Source organism: Erpetoichthys calabaricus, chromosome 11 (genome assembly GCF_900747795.2).
Source record: "Erpetoichthys calabaricus chromosome 11, fErpCal1.3, whole genome shotgun sequence".
NCBI lineage: Eukaryota > Metazoa > Chordata > Cladistia > Polypteriformes > Polypteridae > Erpetoichthys > Erpetoichthys calabaricus.
This window is the reverse complement of record NC_041404.2, coordinates 100,237,443-100,257,843: the sequence shown is the minus strand read 5'-3', so window position 1 is coordinate 100,257,843 and position 20,401 is coordinate 100,237,443. Positions and strand designations below refer to the sequence as shown.

At 36.6% G+C, this 20,401-nt stretch overlaps 1 protein-coding gene across 1 annotated transcript in view; it reads right to left on the bottom strand.

Annotated features, from left to right (window-relative positions):
• The window catches only part of arhgef3l (Rho guanine nucleotide exchange factor (GEF) 3, like), a gene marked incomplete at its 5' end in the record, with an annotated part of 159,939 nt that overhangs the window by 41,131 nt on the left and 98,407 nt on the right, over positions 1–20,401 (bottom strand). Inside the window, one exon of the mRNA XM_028813652.2 lies at positions 4,638–4,827. Coding sequence (XP_028669485.2) covers positions 4,638–4,827 — 190 coding nt within the window. The remainder of the gene's footprint in view (positions 1–4,637; positions 4,828–20,401) is intronic.

The window sequence follows — 20,401 nt, the reverse complement described above, 5'->3', positions numbered from 1 at the left end:
AAAGTGCGTTTCGTGTTTCTGCTATCGATTTCTTGTTTTTAACATTAAAGAGGACCGTGTTCAAATTGTTCGTGGGTTTGTGTGCTATTCTGACACCTGACTTGGCCAGGATGCCCGCTGTACCTTCTGACACATTGTGGTGATAAGGGAGTGAGTGCCAGGTGGGGTGGGGGTTCTGATTCAGTTCAATTGTTTGCTGAGTTTTTTGGCGTCTTCTGTGTAAGCTCCGATTAATGAATGTTTTTGAGTATCCGTTTGAAGTGAAAAGATAAAAGAGATAGCGTCTCTCATTCATTTTTGTTTCCTTCGTATTACAGTGGGTGTGGACTCTTCTGAATAGAGTTTTAACACAGCTCCGTTTATGAGATACCGGGTGGTTGCTGGTGAAGTGTAATATCTTGTTTGATATTCTATATGTTCTATTTACTGTGTTATATGTTGTTTTTATACTGTTTGCTACGATATCACTGTTTCTGTCCCTTCTCATAAATATTCCTTTTCTTCCTCAGGTTCATTATTACTGCTATAATTACTGCATTAATGTTCAATATGTCTGTCAGTCAGTCAGTCATTGTCCAACCTGCTATATCTAAACACAGGGTCACGGGGGTCTGCTGGAGCCAATCCCAGCCAGCACAGAGCGCAAGGCAGGAACAAAACCCCAGCAGCATGCCAGCCCACCGCAGGACACACACATACACCAAGCACACACTAGGGACATGTTAGGATCTCCAATGCACCTAACCTGCATGTCTTTGGACTGTGGGAAGAAACCGGAGCACCCGAAGGAAACCCACACAAACACGAGGAAAACATGCAAACACCATGCAGGGAGGAGCCGGGAAATTAACCCGGGTCTCCTTATTGTGAGGCAGCAGTGTGATAAAGATGTATCTAATGAAAATATGTGTCTTGTTTCATGTGTATGATGAAATGGTTGATCTAGCTAACGTAGAGGGTTTCATTAGTTGTATTAGCTATATTATGTTACAATAGGTAAACTGCAGGTCTTGTACTTTGAACGTTAGGTGATATACGTGTATCAAGTCTTATTTGCGCATGCTTCGAGATAAATGATTAGTATGGGCCGCTCTTACGGTAAACAAGAATAAATGTTTCTGGCAAAGACAGATTTTTTTTAAATTACTATAAATATGGATAGCTGCCTGCTGTGTTTTTCCAGTGCATTAGTAGTTCTTCATGTCGGTGTCTGTATCAATCGATGAAGAGTCTACAGCGTCGTCATTAACAAGGCTAACATGGGGTGAAGTAATTGACAGTGCTGATAAAAGTAAACACACGACATATCTCAGTGACATTTGGCTTTACCTCCCCTTCATCATCTCACGTGTACTTTTAAACAAGCTTCAAGGTGTCGTTTTGAAACATTTGTGCGTCAAAAGCTCAGCGTCTCATTTCCAATGCACGTGATGATGTGGATGTGTAGCGCCAGTTCGTATAGTTATTGCAAAATTTAGTGACAGTTAGTGATGGACCAATCGCATTTCCACGAGGTGTAGTCTAGTTTGGTTGAAGAGTTTAATTCAAATACTGATATATGCTGGTTTTACATTGGAATTAGAATATGAATGTACATTATGCAGATTAAATTCCCGATTAGAAGTCTAACACCAACCAGGTTTTCAAGGAGCATTGCCGCATAATCGGAACTATCAATCAAACGCATCAGGCAACGGCAATCTGCAATCCCCAGACAGATGCTGACCAGGTTTGTTATTGAACACGAGACCTGGCGCTGTCCGACTGGCGTAATTGTTCAAGCCACCGTTACGCATACATTTACTTCTAAACAACGGTAATCCGTGCTAGCGCCTAACATAACTAGTCAACGTTGATCCGATTACTGCAGAATAATTACTTGCTAAGCATATGTCGATTTACAATGCTTGACATTATTGCCAATTATAATTTTTGACTTCAAAGGTGTATATCACAACTTCATAGAGATTCAGTATTCGTCCACAATGCTCTAAGGGTTTACTGTTAAAATGTGCTATTAATACAAATGGCCAGTAGGTGTCCCTAGAGAGGTGAGTGTCAAATGCTTCGAAGCTTCGATACGATTTCCGACACAATTGTTTCAAACGTGTTGATGCTTCATGAGGCTTCACTCCGCCCATCACTAGCCCCAGGTGTCATTGCAAAAAAAGCAGGATAAAGCGAGATCAGAAATAAAAGACAGAGTAGAAAACAAAATAAAACGTCATAAAGAGGTTACAAAACAAAGGGGCCAAACACATGCAGAGCATGGTAGAGATAATGAAAACTGGAATTCAAAAGATTAAAAAAAAAAAAAATAGGCGCGAAACACATGCAGAACAAGATACAGAATATGAAAGCAGAAAAAACGACAGTGTCAAAAAATGAAAGTAAACATCGCATTAGCGCAAAAAAAGAGAAATTATTACTCGGAGAAATAACTGAAAGGCGAATAGAGATTGAATATATGGACACAGGTGATATGTCAGAAGTATATAAATATTGTAAGGCTTTGAAGTTTAAGTCAGAGAATTTCAAAAATGTGTTTTACCTCACATGCATTTATTGGTTACTTTGCAAAAAAAATTATTAACTGCTGATGATGTAGATCGGTTTGTCTGTGCTGAAATTCCAAACAGAGAAACCTATCCTGAATTATGGTACAAAGTCATTAAACACATGTCTCACTGACCTCATTTAAAAGATTCAGCATATTGGGACACAAAAGATTCCAAATATTGCTTTTACATAAGTTCTGAAATAAAAGTGAAACTAATGAAATAGCAACAATTCAAAGAAAAAAAAAATCTTAAAAGTGTGTATCCGGAAAACCAAACACGGGGGTTGGCGAGCGAAGCAAGCAGGTGGCGAAACCCCCTAGTATAAAATATAAAATTCCATCCTAGCTTTTCTTTTTTCCATTTGTTTCCTACCAATTATGAAAATAACATTGATGTATAAGATTACTTATTTTAATTAACACTGTTGCATTTTGATCAATCCTCATGATTTATACCACACAAATGCCTTGATTAACATATGGTAGCTAACTGAAACATAAATTTCTTGCTTAATGACTAATTTCTGTGAGTTAAGATGTCTAATGTAATGAGTCAGAAACATTATGAAAACATTAAAACACGTTCAATAAACCAATAGCTGCTATCATTTAGAGGCAGCACAAAAATGACATAATTTGAGAAAGATTAAATTATGCCAGGGCAACACATTGGCACAGTGGTAGTGCTGTTGCCTCACAGTAAGGAGACCTGGGTTTGCTTTCCGGGTACTCCCTGCGTGGAGTTTGCATGTTCTCCCTGTGTCTGTGTGGGTTTTCTCTGGGTGCTCCGGTTTTCTCCCATGGTCCAAAGACATGCAGGTTATGAGCATTGGTAATCCTAAATTGTCCCTCTTGTGTGCTTGGTGTGTGTGTGTGTGTGTGTGTGTGTGTGTGTGTGTGTGTGTGTGTGTGTTTGTGCCCTGCGGTGGGGAGGCGCCCTGCCCGGGATTTGTTCCTGCCTTGCGCCCTGTGCTGGCTGGGATTGGCTCCAGCAGACCCCCGTGACCCTGTGTTTGGGTATTGCGGGTTGGACAAGGACTGACTGACTGACTGAAATTATGCCAGCTCTCTGAATAAACAGAATTCCAACCTAAGGACTGAGAGTTCAATGCTTTTTTTGTCTAGAAAAAAACACTACCACAGTCTTTTCACTTTCATGAAGAAAGTCTTTCTTTTTAAGAAAGCTGTTCAAATATGTTTCCACTAAAAATATGTGTAGAACTTCAACAGAACTGTAAATGCTGTCCTACAGATACAATCAAAATTCAAGATCTTTATAACATGATTTTGTAGAAGAAAGCTGCAGCTGCTTGCAATTCATCTTTACTCATTGAAGAATTAAGGGCTTAAATGTGCATGTCACTTTGCATATTTTTCATTTTGCTGTATAAAGCTCTAATTTGAAGTAAGTTTCTGATAGTTGTGTCTAGTTGTTTTAGTTTTTTCACTCAGAGCTTCTGATTATTGCAATAGTTCATTAGTATGCTAAGCAAAAAACAGAGCAAGGCACTGAATAACTTGTTTCCAGGATTCTGAAAGTTATTAGCTAGGGCAGAGTCTGCCTAGGAAGTTATGACTGTGCATGTCTATTTGCCTATGAGTTTGATTAACATTTGGTTTGGTTTTCCAGTTCCTTTTGACCTTACTTACAATCTCCTAGTAATTTCTTACTACTTTACTTTTACCACATCCACTCTGAAGGAACAATTATTTTGAATGATTAATAAATTTGCAGGAAAATGTATGACTTTAAAAGTCATTTTTAAAATAATTTGTTTGTATCAATACAGTTCATATTATTCACTTCACAGCACTGACAAGGAATAAAACTTATTGCATATGAAGTTTAAATTAAATCTTATGATTTAGTCACACTTTTCCTTATTTTCTTTGCACATATAGTATCCTTGTATAACTACAGTACGAAAATCATTTGCATAAGCAGAACACAATTGCATAATTTAACAAATATTAACAGTAAACAATTTTCACGATGTGATATAGAGCACTAATGGCAAAACATAATTTTTAGTGAGGTAATAAAATGATTGTTTAATAAACAATCCTTTGCACCTACTTTTGTCATTGGCTGAGGTGAATGCACCACGAAAAGAGCCAGCCAGCCCTGTGTCTCCATCAGGCAGATCCTCCATGAGTAAGTCTCCAATAGAAATAGGTTGTCGAAATACTTGAAACTGAAGTTTGTCATTCTGCGTGACAGGCCGGCTCAGTACCAGGACAAGTTCAAAAAGAAAAACATGCAACTTCTAAAGTGAAAGAGATGATGCAATTAACAAAAAATAAGTATAATACTAGAATTCTAATATTAGTATAAAAACTGTTTGTTACAATTATTACTCAAACATTATTCTTTATGTTCTCTTATAGAAAATTAACCTTATTATTTCATTAAATGTAAATATCAGAGTAAATTTTTTAATTGTTGCTTTTCATACATTCCAGAAAAAAAAAGTTAGGACTAGTTTAATATACCCCAAGGGCTTGAGTGGAGAACAGTGCATTTTTTAAGAAATGACAGTGTAACCATGTCTTGTGTACAATGGTACTTAAACATTGGAAATGTTGTAAATCAGCTTTAATGTAACATTGTGTTGTGTCAGCATAATGAAAAAGAATATTTTATGGGAAAATCGGGAGATGCACTTAAGGAAGAAAAGTCAAAACTGGGAGATCAAAGGATATTGATTGAAAGCCAAAGTGTGAAACAAAAAATGAAGTCAAAAACAAGCAAAGGTCAGTACCAAAAAAAGGTTACTAGATCAAGAGTAGCAAGGATTGCCTTTAGGTTTGGAATCCCCAGTTCAGATACTAAAATGAAATTTCAATCGACCTTTACACCCATTGTGTTGATTAAAGTCATGACTTCCGAGAAAACTCCCCTGATAACAATGGCACTATCATAATGACAATTATACAAAATAGTGGTGGACATAATACACTAAAACTACAGCTAAAACATTACAAAAAATAACTGAACTCAAAGGGGAATTGTCTTATCAAAAAATTAACACCACAATTTAAATTTCTGACCTACAAAAACACCAAATCAAGTGCAAGCCTGATCTAAATGGAAAAAATAAGAAGTTAAAATATAGAAACAAAAGTAATATCACCATATAACTCCCATGTCAATGATATGGCCTCTGGGTATGTCCATCAGGTTTTGACTGGAATTTACTGTAAAAGCAAGCCAACAAATTCAGGGCATCAAACCAGACATGGGAATGATCCTGGGGCCTATAGCTCTTCCATTGAACTAAATACCCCACAGAAAACCCTTGTTTCCTAGAATCCACCACAAACTGAAGTTCATATTCTTTAGTCCCATGTGCTGAAATTGCTAAGGGTGGGCTATAAGAAAGGTATAAGCACTGCAATGGACCAACCTTAATTTGGATACATGGAACGTGTAATGTATCTTGAAGTCAGCAGGCAGAAACAGGCTTTAAGACACAGGGCCCAGTCTGAGAGCAATATATCTAGGTGCCAGTTTTTTGTTGGAACCCATAACCAAATGTCTCTAATTGCTTGCTAAGCCCTTTGCCCAGCCTTCAAAGTAAGTTCATGCCTACAGCTCACCTGCTTTTTAAAATTTACTTTTCCACATAAAAGGGGGGATGTTGAAAAAGAGGTTTTTGCAAAAAGAATGGAGTGAAACCCATAAAGACAATCAAAATATGATATTTTCAATGGGCCGATATATTCTTGTAAAATTCTGAAAAAGGTAAGAACTTAACCAAATCGTCATGATTTGAGCTCACCATACACCATAAATATTTTTCCATATTTTGGTTGACTCCTTTAACTTGTCTCTTCTGGCTGGTACCCGGGTGTTAAATTGATTGAGCAACAAAATCTTTCAAAGAAAATTTTTCTAGAATCTAGGAATAAACTGTGTAAGGTAGAAAATAATGAAGACACACATTTCTTTGTAAATAAACGTATGCTGAAAAATTTGCCAATGAGCATTTGTGTAAAATCTATCCACAATTACTAAAAGAGTACTGTAACCCTTTGAAGGAGAGTAAATCTATTAATAAATGTAACAAAATGTGCTTCCAAGAACGAAAAGGTACAGGAAAGTGTTGGAGCAACCCAACAGACTAACCTGTATAACATTTAACTCTACAACAAATTTAAAAGGCTGCAACATATTTACATTCATCCATGTTTACCCTCTTCCATCAAAATGAATCTTGCAAGCTCTTCACTGCCTTTGTATTTTGCTGGGCTGCTAGAAGACATGTCCCTATGTATCTCCAGACCCACATCACATAACATGTATTAATTATCCTAGTCTCTAAACTTTGCTTCCACTGACCTCTTATTGATATTACTAAAACGCAGTACATCTAATTAAATTAGCACTTCTTAAACTTAGCCCACTACTGGTTGAAACACTGAAATCATGATAAAATCATGATCAGTCATATTACACCTTCTGCTTGGTACATTTTTGTTTAAATCAATATGGAAATGAAAATATTTGTTAGAAAAATAATAAAACTAAGTCCATATCATTTACATAAACTGACTTGACTCCAATTACTCTAGCTTTAGGTAGAGTTAGTTGTTCCTATAGTATTTCTCTGAATGTTTTATTGCATAATGCAAAGATTACCACATTTTGTAAGACACTAATAAATATCTGCAGACTCTTACTACATAAGAGAGACATGAAAAAGATTTTTGAAGGTGTTGCACATTGCTAGAACACATAATAATTTCCCTAGACCCATGAAGGCAGTTTTCTGCACTTAATTAAAAAAAAAAATATATATATATTGAGCATTAGCAATGCCCTCGCAAATCTTGTTTGAATGGCTTTGCAGTAATGGGTGGAATAAAATTGCAAACTCCTGCTGGGCTAAATTTATGGAGACCTATCCAAACAAACTTCCTGTTGTCATTAAATTAAAATGTCCTTCCACAAAGAATTTACTAAAGGGTATGAGCTTTTATAAAACCGAGGTATTAAAAGTTTTCACTTTTAATTTTTCCTAAAAACAATTTGCTATTTATTTAAAAATTGTTTGTTATAAAGTATTATTGAAAGTGAAAAATGATTTGGTGTGATTTACCATGTATTTCTGCCTTTGTATCATCCAACGATTTATATAAGGAAGGGTTAGGTTTACTCTCTAACCCTAAGCAAATTTTATTTTCAGAATTATCAGTGTTACTGCATTTATTACTCTTTGAGTCATTAGAAACTTCAAAGTTATCAAGCAGCAGAGAACACTTTTTAAAGTGCAAAAGGTCACAAGAATCTTAAATCTGTGAAAAACCTGTTGGCAACTGAGCAATTTTAGCCATAAATTTTAACAAAAGAAAACATAGAAAAGATGTTAGACTCAGTTTCATTATCCTACGTTATTAATCAAAAAATGGTAAAGAAAAAATGTAGTTTAATATGTTTTATGTATATAAATAAAAATGTAAATGTTCGTTTGTTCAGAATCTTAAATCTCCAAAAGTTCTTCACCGATTGCTTTGAAATTTTGACACAACGTTGCATTCGAATATGCGTGTGTTTTTATATACCTACTATTATATAGATGTCCCACCTGTGACAAGTAACAGGCCCGGTCTTAGGTATTATGGGGCCCTAGGCGAAAGGGGAGTCCAGGGGCCCCCTGAGGGGGGCGGAGCCCCCCTGGAAGCTCTGTGAAATGCGTGAAAATTAGACCAAGGAGTCGATCCGGGGCCCCCCGGACGCCGGGGCCCTAGGCGGTCGCCTACTTCGCCTATGCCTAAGGCCGGGCCTGCAGGTAAAAACTTGCTTTTTTTTGAAAAACAGCGCCATCTATTGGACGTAAAAGCAACACACGCCATACTAAATATTTTACGATTCCATTTCAATGTTTTGATCAAATACATTTGTAAGTACGTGAATAAAGGCAGCGACATGGCAGTTTTTGGCGTGCAACCAGAAAGAAGTGATAGGAATGCGGTCATACATATCGATGAAATCTCACAGTATCAGGCTGGAAGATACATAAGCAGCAATGAAGCTGTATGGTGAATTCTTTCATTTCCCATACATGAACGAAGTCCAGCTGTTGTTCACTTAGCAGTACATTTAGAAAATGGACAACGCGTTTATTTCACAGCTGCAAATGTGCAACAAATAGCCCTGAATCCACCAGCTACAACGTTAACTGCTTTCTTCACGTTATGTCCAAATGACGCATTTGCGAAAACACTGCTGTATTCGGAAGTGCCTACGTATTACACATGGAATGCGAGTAGAAAATCATTTGAACGCTGCAAACGAGGAGAGCGAGTCGACGGAAAACCTGGCATATTCAAAGAAACTACGATAGGCAGACTGTACACCGTGCATCCCAATCAAGATGAATGCTTCTTTCTTCGCATGCTGTTGGCAAATGTGCCTGGTCCCACGTCTTTCCAGCAATTGATTGTCAACGGCGTTACACATGCCACTTTCCGCAGTGCATTTCAAGCTCTGAATTTATTGGAGAACGACCGACACTGGGATGTATGCATTAATGACGCGTGCAACACGTCACATCCAAATCAAATTCGTGCATTGTTTGCAATCATATTGACCGCCTGCTCTCCAACAGAGTTATGGGAGAAATATAAATCACACGTGGCGGAAGATATTTTCCGTCGAATACGCAAGGAAAATTTAAATATGACGAATGCGTTGATAATGATTGAAGATTTGTGCTTAGAAATCGCGAACAAAGTTCTCAATCAATTGGGAATGCCATCACCGAATCGATCTGCTGCTGCTTCGTTCGATGTAGAATTGCGTCGTGAACAAAATTACAACACGGTTGATCTTTTGTCGTATGTGCAATCAAATATTTCTAAGCAAACGCTTGAGCAAAAAGGCATTTACGATCAAATAACTGTCAATAACGGGGTTGGAGAAATCTTCTTCTTAGATGCGCCAGGAGGAACTGGTAAAACATTCCTAATTAGATTGATTCTGCCAGCAATTCGATCCCAAAATGGCATAGCCTTAGCTCTTGTGTCCTCCGGAATAGCTGTGACATTGCTACCAGGTGGAAGAACTGCTCATTCCACTTTGAAATTGCCATTGAACATGCAATTCATTGAAACTCCCACGTGCAACATTTCCAAAGCATCCGGCATGGGAAAAGTATTGCAGAAATACAAACTTATTGTTTGGGATGAATGCACAATGGCACACAAAAAATCGCTCGAGGCTCTTGATCGATCATTGCAAGATTTGCGTGGAAACATCAGACCATTTCGGAATATAAGCTTGCAGGAGATTTCAGGCAAACATTACCTGAAATTCCTTGATCGACACCAGCGGACAAAATAAATGCTTGCCTGAAATACTCTACTTTGTGGCGACACATAAAGACATAAAAATTAACTACAAATATGCGTGTCCAGCTGCAAAACGATCGATCAGCTGAGATATTCTCACATCAATTGCTGGAAATTGGGAACGGAAAGGTGCCGGTTGATCTGACCTCAGGACGAATTTCATTGCCTCATAACTTCTGCAATTTAGTGACGTCAAAAGAAGAATTGGTTGAAAAAGTATTTCCCAATATTCAAACCAATTATAAGAATCATGATTGGCTGAGTGAACCAGCTATTCTTGCGGCCAAGAACAAAGACGTCTACGAACTTAACAATATTATTCAGTCTAACATTCAAAGCGAGGCAGTCACATACAAGTCTGTCGACACTGTTGTGGAAGCAGATGAAGCGGTCAATTATCCAACAGAATTATTGAATTCACTCAATCTGCCAGGGATGCCACCGCACGTACTGCAATTGAAAATCGGCGTGCCAATTATCATGTTGCGAAATATCAACCAGCCAAAGCTTTGCAACGGCACGTGGCTTGCAGTAAAAAAATTAATGAGCAACGTCGTAGAAGCAACAATCTTGACAGGACCTTTCCAACGGATATGCCATTTCAATTTAAGAGATTGCAATTCCCAATTCGATTGGCGTTTGCAATCACCATCAACAAAGCTCAGGGCCAATCTTTAGAATTGTGCGGTTTAGATCTAGACATGGATTGCGTCTCACATGTACAATTATATGTTGCGTGTTCTAGAGTTCGCAAACCAGATAATCTCTATATCTGCACAGACAATGGAACAACAAAAAATATTGTATACCCACAAGCATTGTGAAATTAAACATATTAGAAACGTGCGCTTTCTCTTTTCTTTCTTTTCCATTTAACCAGACTGAACCATAGCAACGCGTGGCATGGTACAGCTAGTAGGAAAATAAAAATGAAAAAAGTGGACAAAACTGACAGCATTCCAAGAACAAAGACTTACTGTATATCCTTCATAAAAAAGAATTCCCTCTAAATGCTTCTTGTAAGCATCTGTTGGCTTAAAGCAACTTTTCATTGAACTTTGAATTAAATGGGTTTGAGTTATGTTATGTTATACCTTGAAATGCAAATCATTCTAATTCATCAGTGTCAGATGAAGGCATTCATGTATTCAGCTCTCACCACAGGTGTTCAATGTGATTCAAAGCAGGACTCACTGTCACTGTAGAACAGTTTGACATTTCTTCTTGACTCATTCCTAGATACTTATGGATTTATATTTGGGATTAGTATCATCCTGTTAGAGCAGTGTTTCCCAAACTCGGTCCTGGTGAACCCCTGTGGCTGCAGGTTTTTGTTTCAACCAGCTTCTGTTTTTAATTGAACTCCTTGGCTAATTAAGTGAACTGATATTTCCCAAGTTCTGTGTTTAGGGAACAATATAGAAATTAGAAAACTAAGTTTGCTAAAAAATAATAAAATTAAAATGCACCAAGCAGTTATATAGGAATAATGTAATTTTTTTCTTTTTAACAGTATTTTCATCTTGATTTTCATTCTACTTTTCTAGGTCTTCTAAATTGTCATTATTAAGATACAACAAAGGGGGGAAAAAGGGCAAAATATAATGAAATCAACAAAAGAGAGTTAAGCATTTAAATCTATAGCAAAAGCAGAAATATTTCTAAATGTCTTATAAATGTAAAAATCATCCTGCTATGCTTTTCTGAATGTCGAATAAAAGAAAAAAAAAATACCAGCTAATTAAATGAGATCAGTGCTATCAGGTGTTGTCACTGATTAGGAATCCGGTTGGAACAAAAACCTGCAGCCACAGGGGTTCACCAGGACAGAGTTTGGGAAACACTGTGCTAGAGGTATCAACAGAATGTATGCCTCACTTCACACACTGAGTTGGATATTGTGCTCCATAATATCTTGATAATCTTTAGATATCATATTATTATGCACATATACTAGATGTCCAGTCTGAAGAAATAAAGCAGCACCAAAATCATAACAGATCATCCATTGTATTTCACTGTCTGGACCATGTTTTTTTTTCCTTAGAAGTGACGTACGGTATTTTTCATTTGAAAACTATTAGCTGACTTTGTATTTCCAAACTGTTCTGATTTTGTTTTTTTTTTTTACACACAACAAAATTAGGTTGTTAATGTAAAGCTTGCAAAGTTAAGTCTGGTCTGAAACCATTATTACAGATTTCTTCATGTCAGCATTTTAAGCTTTCTTATTCATTCATTTAAAATTTTCAACAACCATTTCTCAGCCACTGCTGGCAAGATCTGCTAGCAAGGACAACTTTCTCTTCCCTCCATGTCCTATCAGGTTCTATGCAGGTTATAGGTGGTAATATTTTTGATAGTGTTACTGGGTAAACAGGAATGCAAAAATCTTTATAAAGAGTCTTGAATCTTTGATGTTGGGGGATATTATTTGTACATTTTGACAGTAGACAGCAAGACAATCACAATTGCTATGTCACTTCAGAAATTAATTACTATAATTTTTTGGTTTCAAGATACATGCAACTTAATATAGTTGAAATGATATCCAATCATGTGCCTCTCGTCACAGCCAATTCAATTCTTGTGAAGAATGCCAACATTTGTCAGATAGATAGATAGATAGATAGATAGATAGATAGATAGATAGATAGATAGATAGATAGATAGATAGATAGATAGATAGATAGATAGATAGATAGATAGATAGATCAATCGATCTAGGACATTTTCTTCCTCGGGATGTTAGAGGGCAGAGTGGATATGGCTTGCAGAGTGGATATGGGTTTGGAGCATGGAAGCTCAACCCTGCTGGGGCCCATTGCCACTGCCGGAGGCATCTGGACGTTTGCTGAGCCCTTGTTTGCAACATTTCCACTACACCTGGAAGTGCTGCCAGAAGAAGAAGATCGATGAACACCTGGAGCACTTCTTATAAAAGGAGCCAGCAGCCACTACTCCAGGAACCAGAATTGGGAGAAAGTGGACAAAGCTCGCTGGTAGAAGAGTAGAGGTGGAGAAAGAGAGAAGAAAAAGACAGTGCTGTAGTGTTTTTGCTAATTTGTATTGTGCTGCTGTGGAAAGTGAGGAGAAGCGCTTCCCCATGGAAATAAAGTGTGTTGTGCGCTGCATTTGTGTCTTTCCCTGGCTGTGTCCGGGTTGGGGTGGTTGGAGCGCCCCTGGTTTCACAATATATATATACTGTATATATATATATATATATATATATATATATATATATATATATATATATATATATATATATATATACGAGCTGTATATACCCGGTGTTGCCCGGGGCAGAAGTAACCTAATCGGTCAAACACTTACATATATACCAAAGTAAACCTAATCGGTCAAACAGTTACATATATAAAAGAACCGAACCTAATCGGACAAACAGCTAATCTATATACATAAGCAAACCTAATTGGTCAAACAGTTACATAAATACAAAAGCAAACCTAATCGATCAAACAGCTTCATATATACAGAAGCGAACCTAATTGGTCAAACAGTTATGCATGTGCAGAATTATTTTACAAACATTATGCGTGTTAACAATCATTAAAAAGAAAAGATTGAGGAACTGTTCTTCTATATGTGATGAAGCCACTAATAAGACAGATTTTTTTCAGGACCCAGCTGTTTCATAACTAAACTACTGCCACCCCAAAGTAATGCCTAATAGTGGTTTTTGGGGTAGCTGTGGAATAAAAAGGGTGTTTTTTAGTCAGTAAGAATCTGACACTACCCTTCAGTACGGGCTGAAGGGTGCCTATGTAAGGTTTTACATCCTTGCCGTATGGAAAAAAAAACATACTAAACTTTTTTTTCATCATTACACATAATCTCAGTCAAATGGAAGTACGCATTCTCAATTTATTTTTATCTAATTTTTACTTTTTCACAAAGCCATCCCATGCCAATTTGTATGAATAAACTTTTGCTAGAGAGTTAGCAAAAGTTTATTCATGCACATATTTTAATACGGATAATCTATCTCTAATCAAGGTTCTCATTTTCATTCTAATTTAAAATAATAATAGATACTCATTTTTTTCTTCTGTTTTAGAAAAACCAATCTATGCCACCTACGTCTTCGTCAAGTCAGCTTCATCCAGCTTCATCACATATAGAAGAAGAGTTCCTCAATCTTTTCTTTTTAATGATTGTTAACACGCATAATCTTTGTAAAATTATTCTGTACATGCATAACTGTTTGACCAATTAGGTTCGCTTCTGTATATATGAAGCTGTTTCATCGATTAGGTTTGCTTTTGTATTTATGTAACTGTTTGACCAATTAGGTTTGCTTATGTATATAGATTAGCTGTTTGTCCGATTAGGTTCGCTTCTGTATATATGAAGCTGTTTGTCCGATTAGGTTCGGTTTTTTTATATATGTAACTGTTTGACCGATTAGGTTTACTTTGGTATATATGTAAGTGTTTGACCGATTAGGTTACTTCTGCCCCGGGCAACGCCGGGTATATACAGCTCGTATATATATATATATATAGCAAAATACCCGCGCTTCGCAGCGGAGAAGTAGTGTGTTAAAGAGGTTATGAAAAAAAAAGGAAACATTTTAAAAATAACGTAACATGATTGTCAATGTAATTGTGTTGTCATTGTTATAACTGTTGCTGTCTTTTATATATATATATATATATATATATATATATATATATAGATATATATATATATATATTATATATATAATATACACACACACATAAACATTTATATACATATACATATATATACATATCTACATATACACATGTACATATATATACACACACATACATAAACACACACATAAGACTTACTGAGTGAAACGGGCTTTCATTGACAATCATGTTACGTTATTTTTAAAATGTTTCCTTTTTTTTTCATAACCTCTTTAACACACTACTTCTCCGCTGCGAAGCGCGGGTATTTTGCTAGTATATATATATATATATATATACATATACACACATACATGCAGTTTTAATAACACAGAAATCAATATAAACATTAACATCATTATCATATGAGAATATGAAGTAATATATAAGAAGCACATTTCATATAAATATAAATTATTAAACAGTAAAATCTTCTTCTGTAATTTGCTACCGTGGCAATTTGTGTGTCTGTCCAGGATTTTAAATGACCTGTAGCTCGCAAACCGTTGCACCTATACACTTGAAATGTGGTACACATATAGTACGTCACGTCTACTATCCGCTTTATGGGTGATGATTGTTTTAGTCTTTTTATCTTTATTTTATTTTATTGTACAATCAAGTCCTATCTGCGCACAGCAGGGCAGCCGTGGGCGGATGTGTATGGTGTATTCACTCGATGTTATCGTGCATTGCGCTGTCAGTGGTATTTTGATAAAAGAATTTGAACAACATATAAGAAGCGTATAAATTATTAAACAGTAAAACATTAACATTTAAGAAGTAAAGTTACATTAAGTACTACTGCTGTGCCTTCGGGTATACCTCATTTTTTGTTTGCCCATTACATGCTTAAATGTATACATTTTTTGGTGCACCTACCCGAGAACACGCGACATATAACCGAGCGTGGGAGAAGCATGGATTTTAAACACGCGTTGAGTTGATGTGCTGGTCTCCCTCGTGAAATAACTGGTAATGTTTGACTAAAATCTACAGCGAGTAAAACGACATTAGCTCCTATTTTTTTTTTTACGATCTCTGAGATGTTGCTTTTTTCGGTTCAAGGCTTCATAAGCTCTTTTATGTTGTATGGTGTACTTATCCCAAACCATCATCTTTGAATGTTGCAACACTTTCGCCTTGTATGTAGATCGGGGTAATTACATTCATTGCATTCCTAGTCTGAATCACAATGTGATTGTATGGGTGGTTACCTGGCACTGTAAGGTTGCCACCCGTCCTTTAAAATACGGAATCGTGCCGCGTTTGAGAATGAAATTGCGCGTCCCGTTTTGAATCAATACTGGACGGGATTTATCCCGTATTTTTTTTATCATTTTTTTTTTAAAGCAGCGTCTCATGCAAATCATCCCACACGCATTTTATGAAGATGCCTCCTTTCCTACTTTTGATTGGGTAATACTTGATGTCATCGTTAGTTTGATTGGTGTTTTTAACTGTCCAGTGAGTAGGGCGTGTCTTTCAACGGAATGAAAAAAAGGCCCACCCGACGACCCACCCATTCCATTTTTATATATATATATATATATATATATATATATATATATATATATATATATATATATATATATATATATACACACCCTATGGTCTGAACACGCACCAGAATGATTTAAAGGACAAAAAATTAAAAAGAAAGAAACTTCTGATCTGGCAATCACAGTCACAGTGACTATTATGCTGGAATATTGCTGTTGACATAAAGAAGCTCCAGTAGCGTTTCTAGACACACATCTGCTGAATAATTCATTGCTATCATGCTTTGATGTTTTAATTGTTTGTGCTGTTTGTTGTTTGCATAAATGGTTTTATTATGTTTTTGTTATTTTTTCTGCATCTCATGTCAGCATCTTTTGCTGTAGTTGGCATTTTTCTTATGTTTTTGCTTGCTTTGTAGGGAAGCTTGAATTCTGTGATTGTTATTTTGCTTTTTTTATCCTTTCTCAATGTGGCTAAGTGCTTCATTCTCACATAGTGCCATGTGCTGAGTTGTGCATGTTTCTTTTAGTATGTGCTCTACCCTGCAAAGAGGTGGACAACCACTGAAAGTCCTTAAGGGTCTATTTTGTAGAGCTCCTTTTAGCCATTACCTTTTATGTACAGTGTTAGAGTTCAATAAGGAAACACCATATGCTGCACTGTCCTTCCCATCGCAATTCTGTTCAAAAGGTTCAGTTACACAATTATTGTGTTTTGTCTTCTCTCTGAGATAGCTGTCACATGACAGGATGATTTTGAACAAGCCACATTTTTTCATTTTAAATAAAATCACTATGCTTTGCTTTTTTCTTTACAGTGTTTTTAAGCTGTAGATGACCCTAATAAAAGTGAGAGGAATAGCATTATTTCTCTTTCTGCATAGATGCCATTACCTTTGCAAGAATAACAATAAATTTGACCACAACTATTGGTCAAAGCCTACATGAAAACTATCAATTTAACAAAACCAGAGTTGGTTAAATGGTGAATGAGCCAATCCACCTGCATAAATCCAGAAAGAGATTAGCCTAGGCAGTGTTAAAATGTTTTGTAAAGCAAAGATAATGGAACATTTACAGACTAGGAGCAATTTGGATTTTTTTCATTGATATCTTTTAATTGTTATGATTATATTGCTTTAGTAAAATCCAAATTGTAAAAAAAATGTAATTTATTAACTGTTAAAAACAATGCCAGGAAAATATTCTTGAAAGCTGTAATAGAAAAAGTGTTAAATAAAAAACAAAAAAGTTTGGTCCAAGACCAGGGATAAGTTTAGCCTGGATTTTTACATAACTCAATTTTTATTGTTCAGTTTCAGTAATAATTTCCCCTTTCTGGCATTTCACATTTATTATATAGTCCTGTGAATAATTTCTCTGTTATTCAAAATGTTGATAATAAATAGTTTCAGATTTTCAAATGAAAACTAAAATTAGATAAAAGGCACCAGAATAAACAAAAAAAAAAATTTGTGAAACAGCAATTAACTCTTTACAGTTTAACTTCAACCAAATTTATGCTGGATTCCTGCAATTCAATATCAGTTACTCTGAAGAAATTTTAGCAACCTTTCCTGTAGAACTAATTTATTTAAATAACATTTCTAGATTTTTGAGCATGGTGGCTTGTTTCAGATTCTGCAACACCATCTCTATTTGGTTTAGGGCTGCACTTTGACTTTGCCAGTCTAAAACTTTAATTTTCCTGATTTTAGCCACAGTGGTGTGCACTTTAATTTGTATTTTATATCAGTATTTTGTTGCATAACTTAAAACACACTTCACAATCAGTTCACAGAGGGATAATTGGACATTTGCTGAATTTTTAACAGAGTTCAATGTTCTTCCGGTTATAGAAAGAGTGTAGATCCTGAGACAACCAAGAATTCTCACACCATCACACCACCACCAGTTTTGATAGAACAATGTTATCCTTATGACATTTGCTTTAGATTTGACATAACAGGTTCAGAGTTGTCCAACACTTTTACCTCATCTGTCCTCAAAACATTCTCCCAATAGATTTCAGGATCATCCAGGTTCTTCCTCGGAAATGAAAGACAAGTACTTGTGGCGTTTGTCAGCAGTGTTTTCCTCCTTGAGACTTTCGATGAAGCCCGTTTTTGTCTTGTGTCTTTCTGAAATGGAGTCATGAAACCTGACCTTCGCCAAAGCAACAGAAGTATGCAATTCTTCCGATGTGTCATAGGATCCTTTTTGATTTCTTTAATGATTTAAACCTGTGTCCTTGGTGTAACTTTGGCAGGATAGCCATTCCTGATAAGGCAAAGGACTGTTCCAAGCATGTCTCCCACTGTGGTTTTGTGAAGTCCCATTGTCTTAGAAATGTTTTAAAAACCCTTTTCAAACTGATAAATATCAACAACATTTTTTTCTGATTTTTGTTCTCGTCAGACATTTCCTTTGATGATGGAATTATATGCATGTTGAATCTTTGACCAGTCAGCTTCACACTGATGACAAGGATCAAAATAAGCAAGTTTCTATTGAGCAGGGCTGGCTGTGTTCAATGAAATGAGTCTACCTATCTGTTTTAACTGTGCCTATCTCTTTAACTAATTTGATTTAACATGGTATGTCAAACCAGGAAGGAAACAATGAATAAATTAAAATAATTTATGATTGTACAATTATTTATTTTTTTATTTTTGTCTGTCTGTCTGTTTGTTTGTTTGTTTTTGAGGAAGCACAGTAGCACCCTTATTAGCAGAGATGTCTCACAACTGCTGGAAACTAATTTACTAAATGATATATATTGCATCAGTTCATGATTTGGAAAATATGAATAGTGTTCATTATTTATAAAATATTAGACTCAAGCTTTCACATGCATATTTAGTTAATTGAAAACTCCAAATTTGTTTAATTTAACCCCAAAGAATGTGTTTCAGACAGCCCTAATTTACACTTCTTAGGGTTAGCTGCCAACCCAGCCAGCCTCAAACTGTCAAGCACTGCTTGCAGGTGGTCGAGATGCAGCCTCTGATAATACTCTGATTATTATTGGACACATCATCGAGATATGCCCTAGCATACTCGGAATGGGGTCACAGAATCTTATCCATCATCCGATGAAAAGTCAATAGTGTTCCATGGAGCCCAAATGGGAACCTGGTAAATTTGAACAACCTGTCCAAGGTGGCGAATGCCACTGGTGTTTACTTTCATGAATTATACCCAGTTTGAGCATTAGCTTCTCCTCCTCGCGTATCACATTCCTTGTCGCTTCCAGCGAAGAACAACTGTATTTTAATGCCTGGTTCAGTTATAATCTTGTGTTCAGTAATTTCAGTCTAGCCAGGCACAGCTGAAAAGACATCTGAGTTCCTCCCGATTAGTGACAGTAACTCAGCATTCTGGGTGTCCGTCAAATCATCACCATGATGACAATTTACAATTCTGCTATTGGAGCGAAATGACCCGACTGACAAATCTCACCTGGTGAGTTTCACTATGAACCACTGCCCATTTCTACCAAAAAAATATCCAACACCCCTTTGTGCCCAACAGCCAAATAACAGTTTGAATGGACTCAAGCTAGTGGATGCCTGGGGCTGGGGGAACTACCAAATACCAAACAGGAGGAACAGCAACACACTGTCCCAGGAGGCCAGGTCGTCATGGGCCTCACACCGAATCATCTGTTTTAAAGTCTTGTTAAATCGTTCAGTCAGGCCATTCATCTATGGATGATAAATAGTGGTGCTCAATTGTTTAATTGAAAGGTTTTCACACAACTGCTTCATGATGCGAGAAGTGAATGGCGTACCCTGGTTAGTTAAAATCTTGCGAGGAATGCCAATATGCATGAACAGAATAGAAAATTAGCAATAGGATGGGCATTGGCCTTCCGTAGAACTTTCACCTTGTTGCATAATCAACCAACATGAGCATGTGATGATAAGTATACTTAATCTTGGGAAGCAGGACAATTACGTCTAACCCAGTCCTCTGAAATAGAAAATTCGCATGAGTGTGAGCACTTTTTAAAACAATCTCACTATGCCCACTTGGAACCACCAACTGCTCAATCAGCCCTTCCCTTATGCAATCAGAAATCACTCAATATAAGAAACCATCCTTAATCAAAGAGTGTGGTGCTTTCAAATTTGGGCCCTCCTGCTCTAAATACTAAGAGTCATTTGCGACATGTACTTGTTTAATTACAAAGTCTAGGCTGCTGTTGGTACATTGCAAGTGTGCCAACTCAGTCAGAGTATTAGTTTCCGCTTCCCCCGGGCCCAACGCAGCACCCAGTTCTTCTCCAGGCATAGTTTTTATGG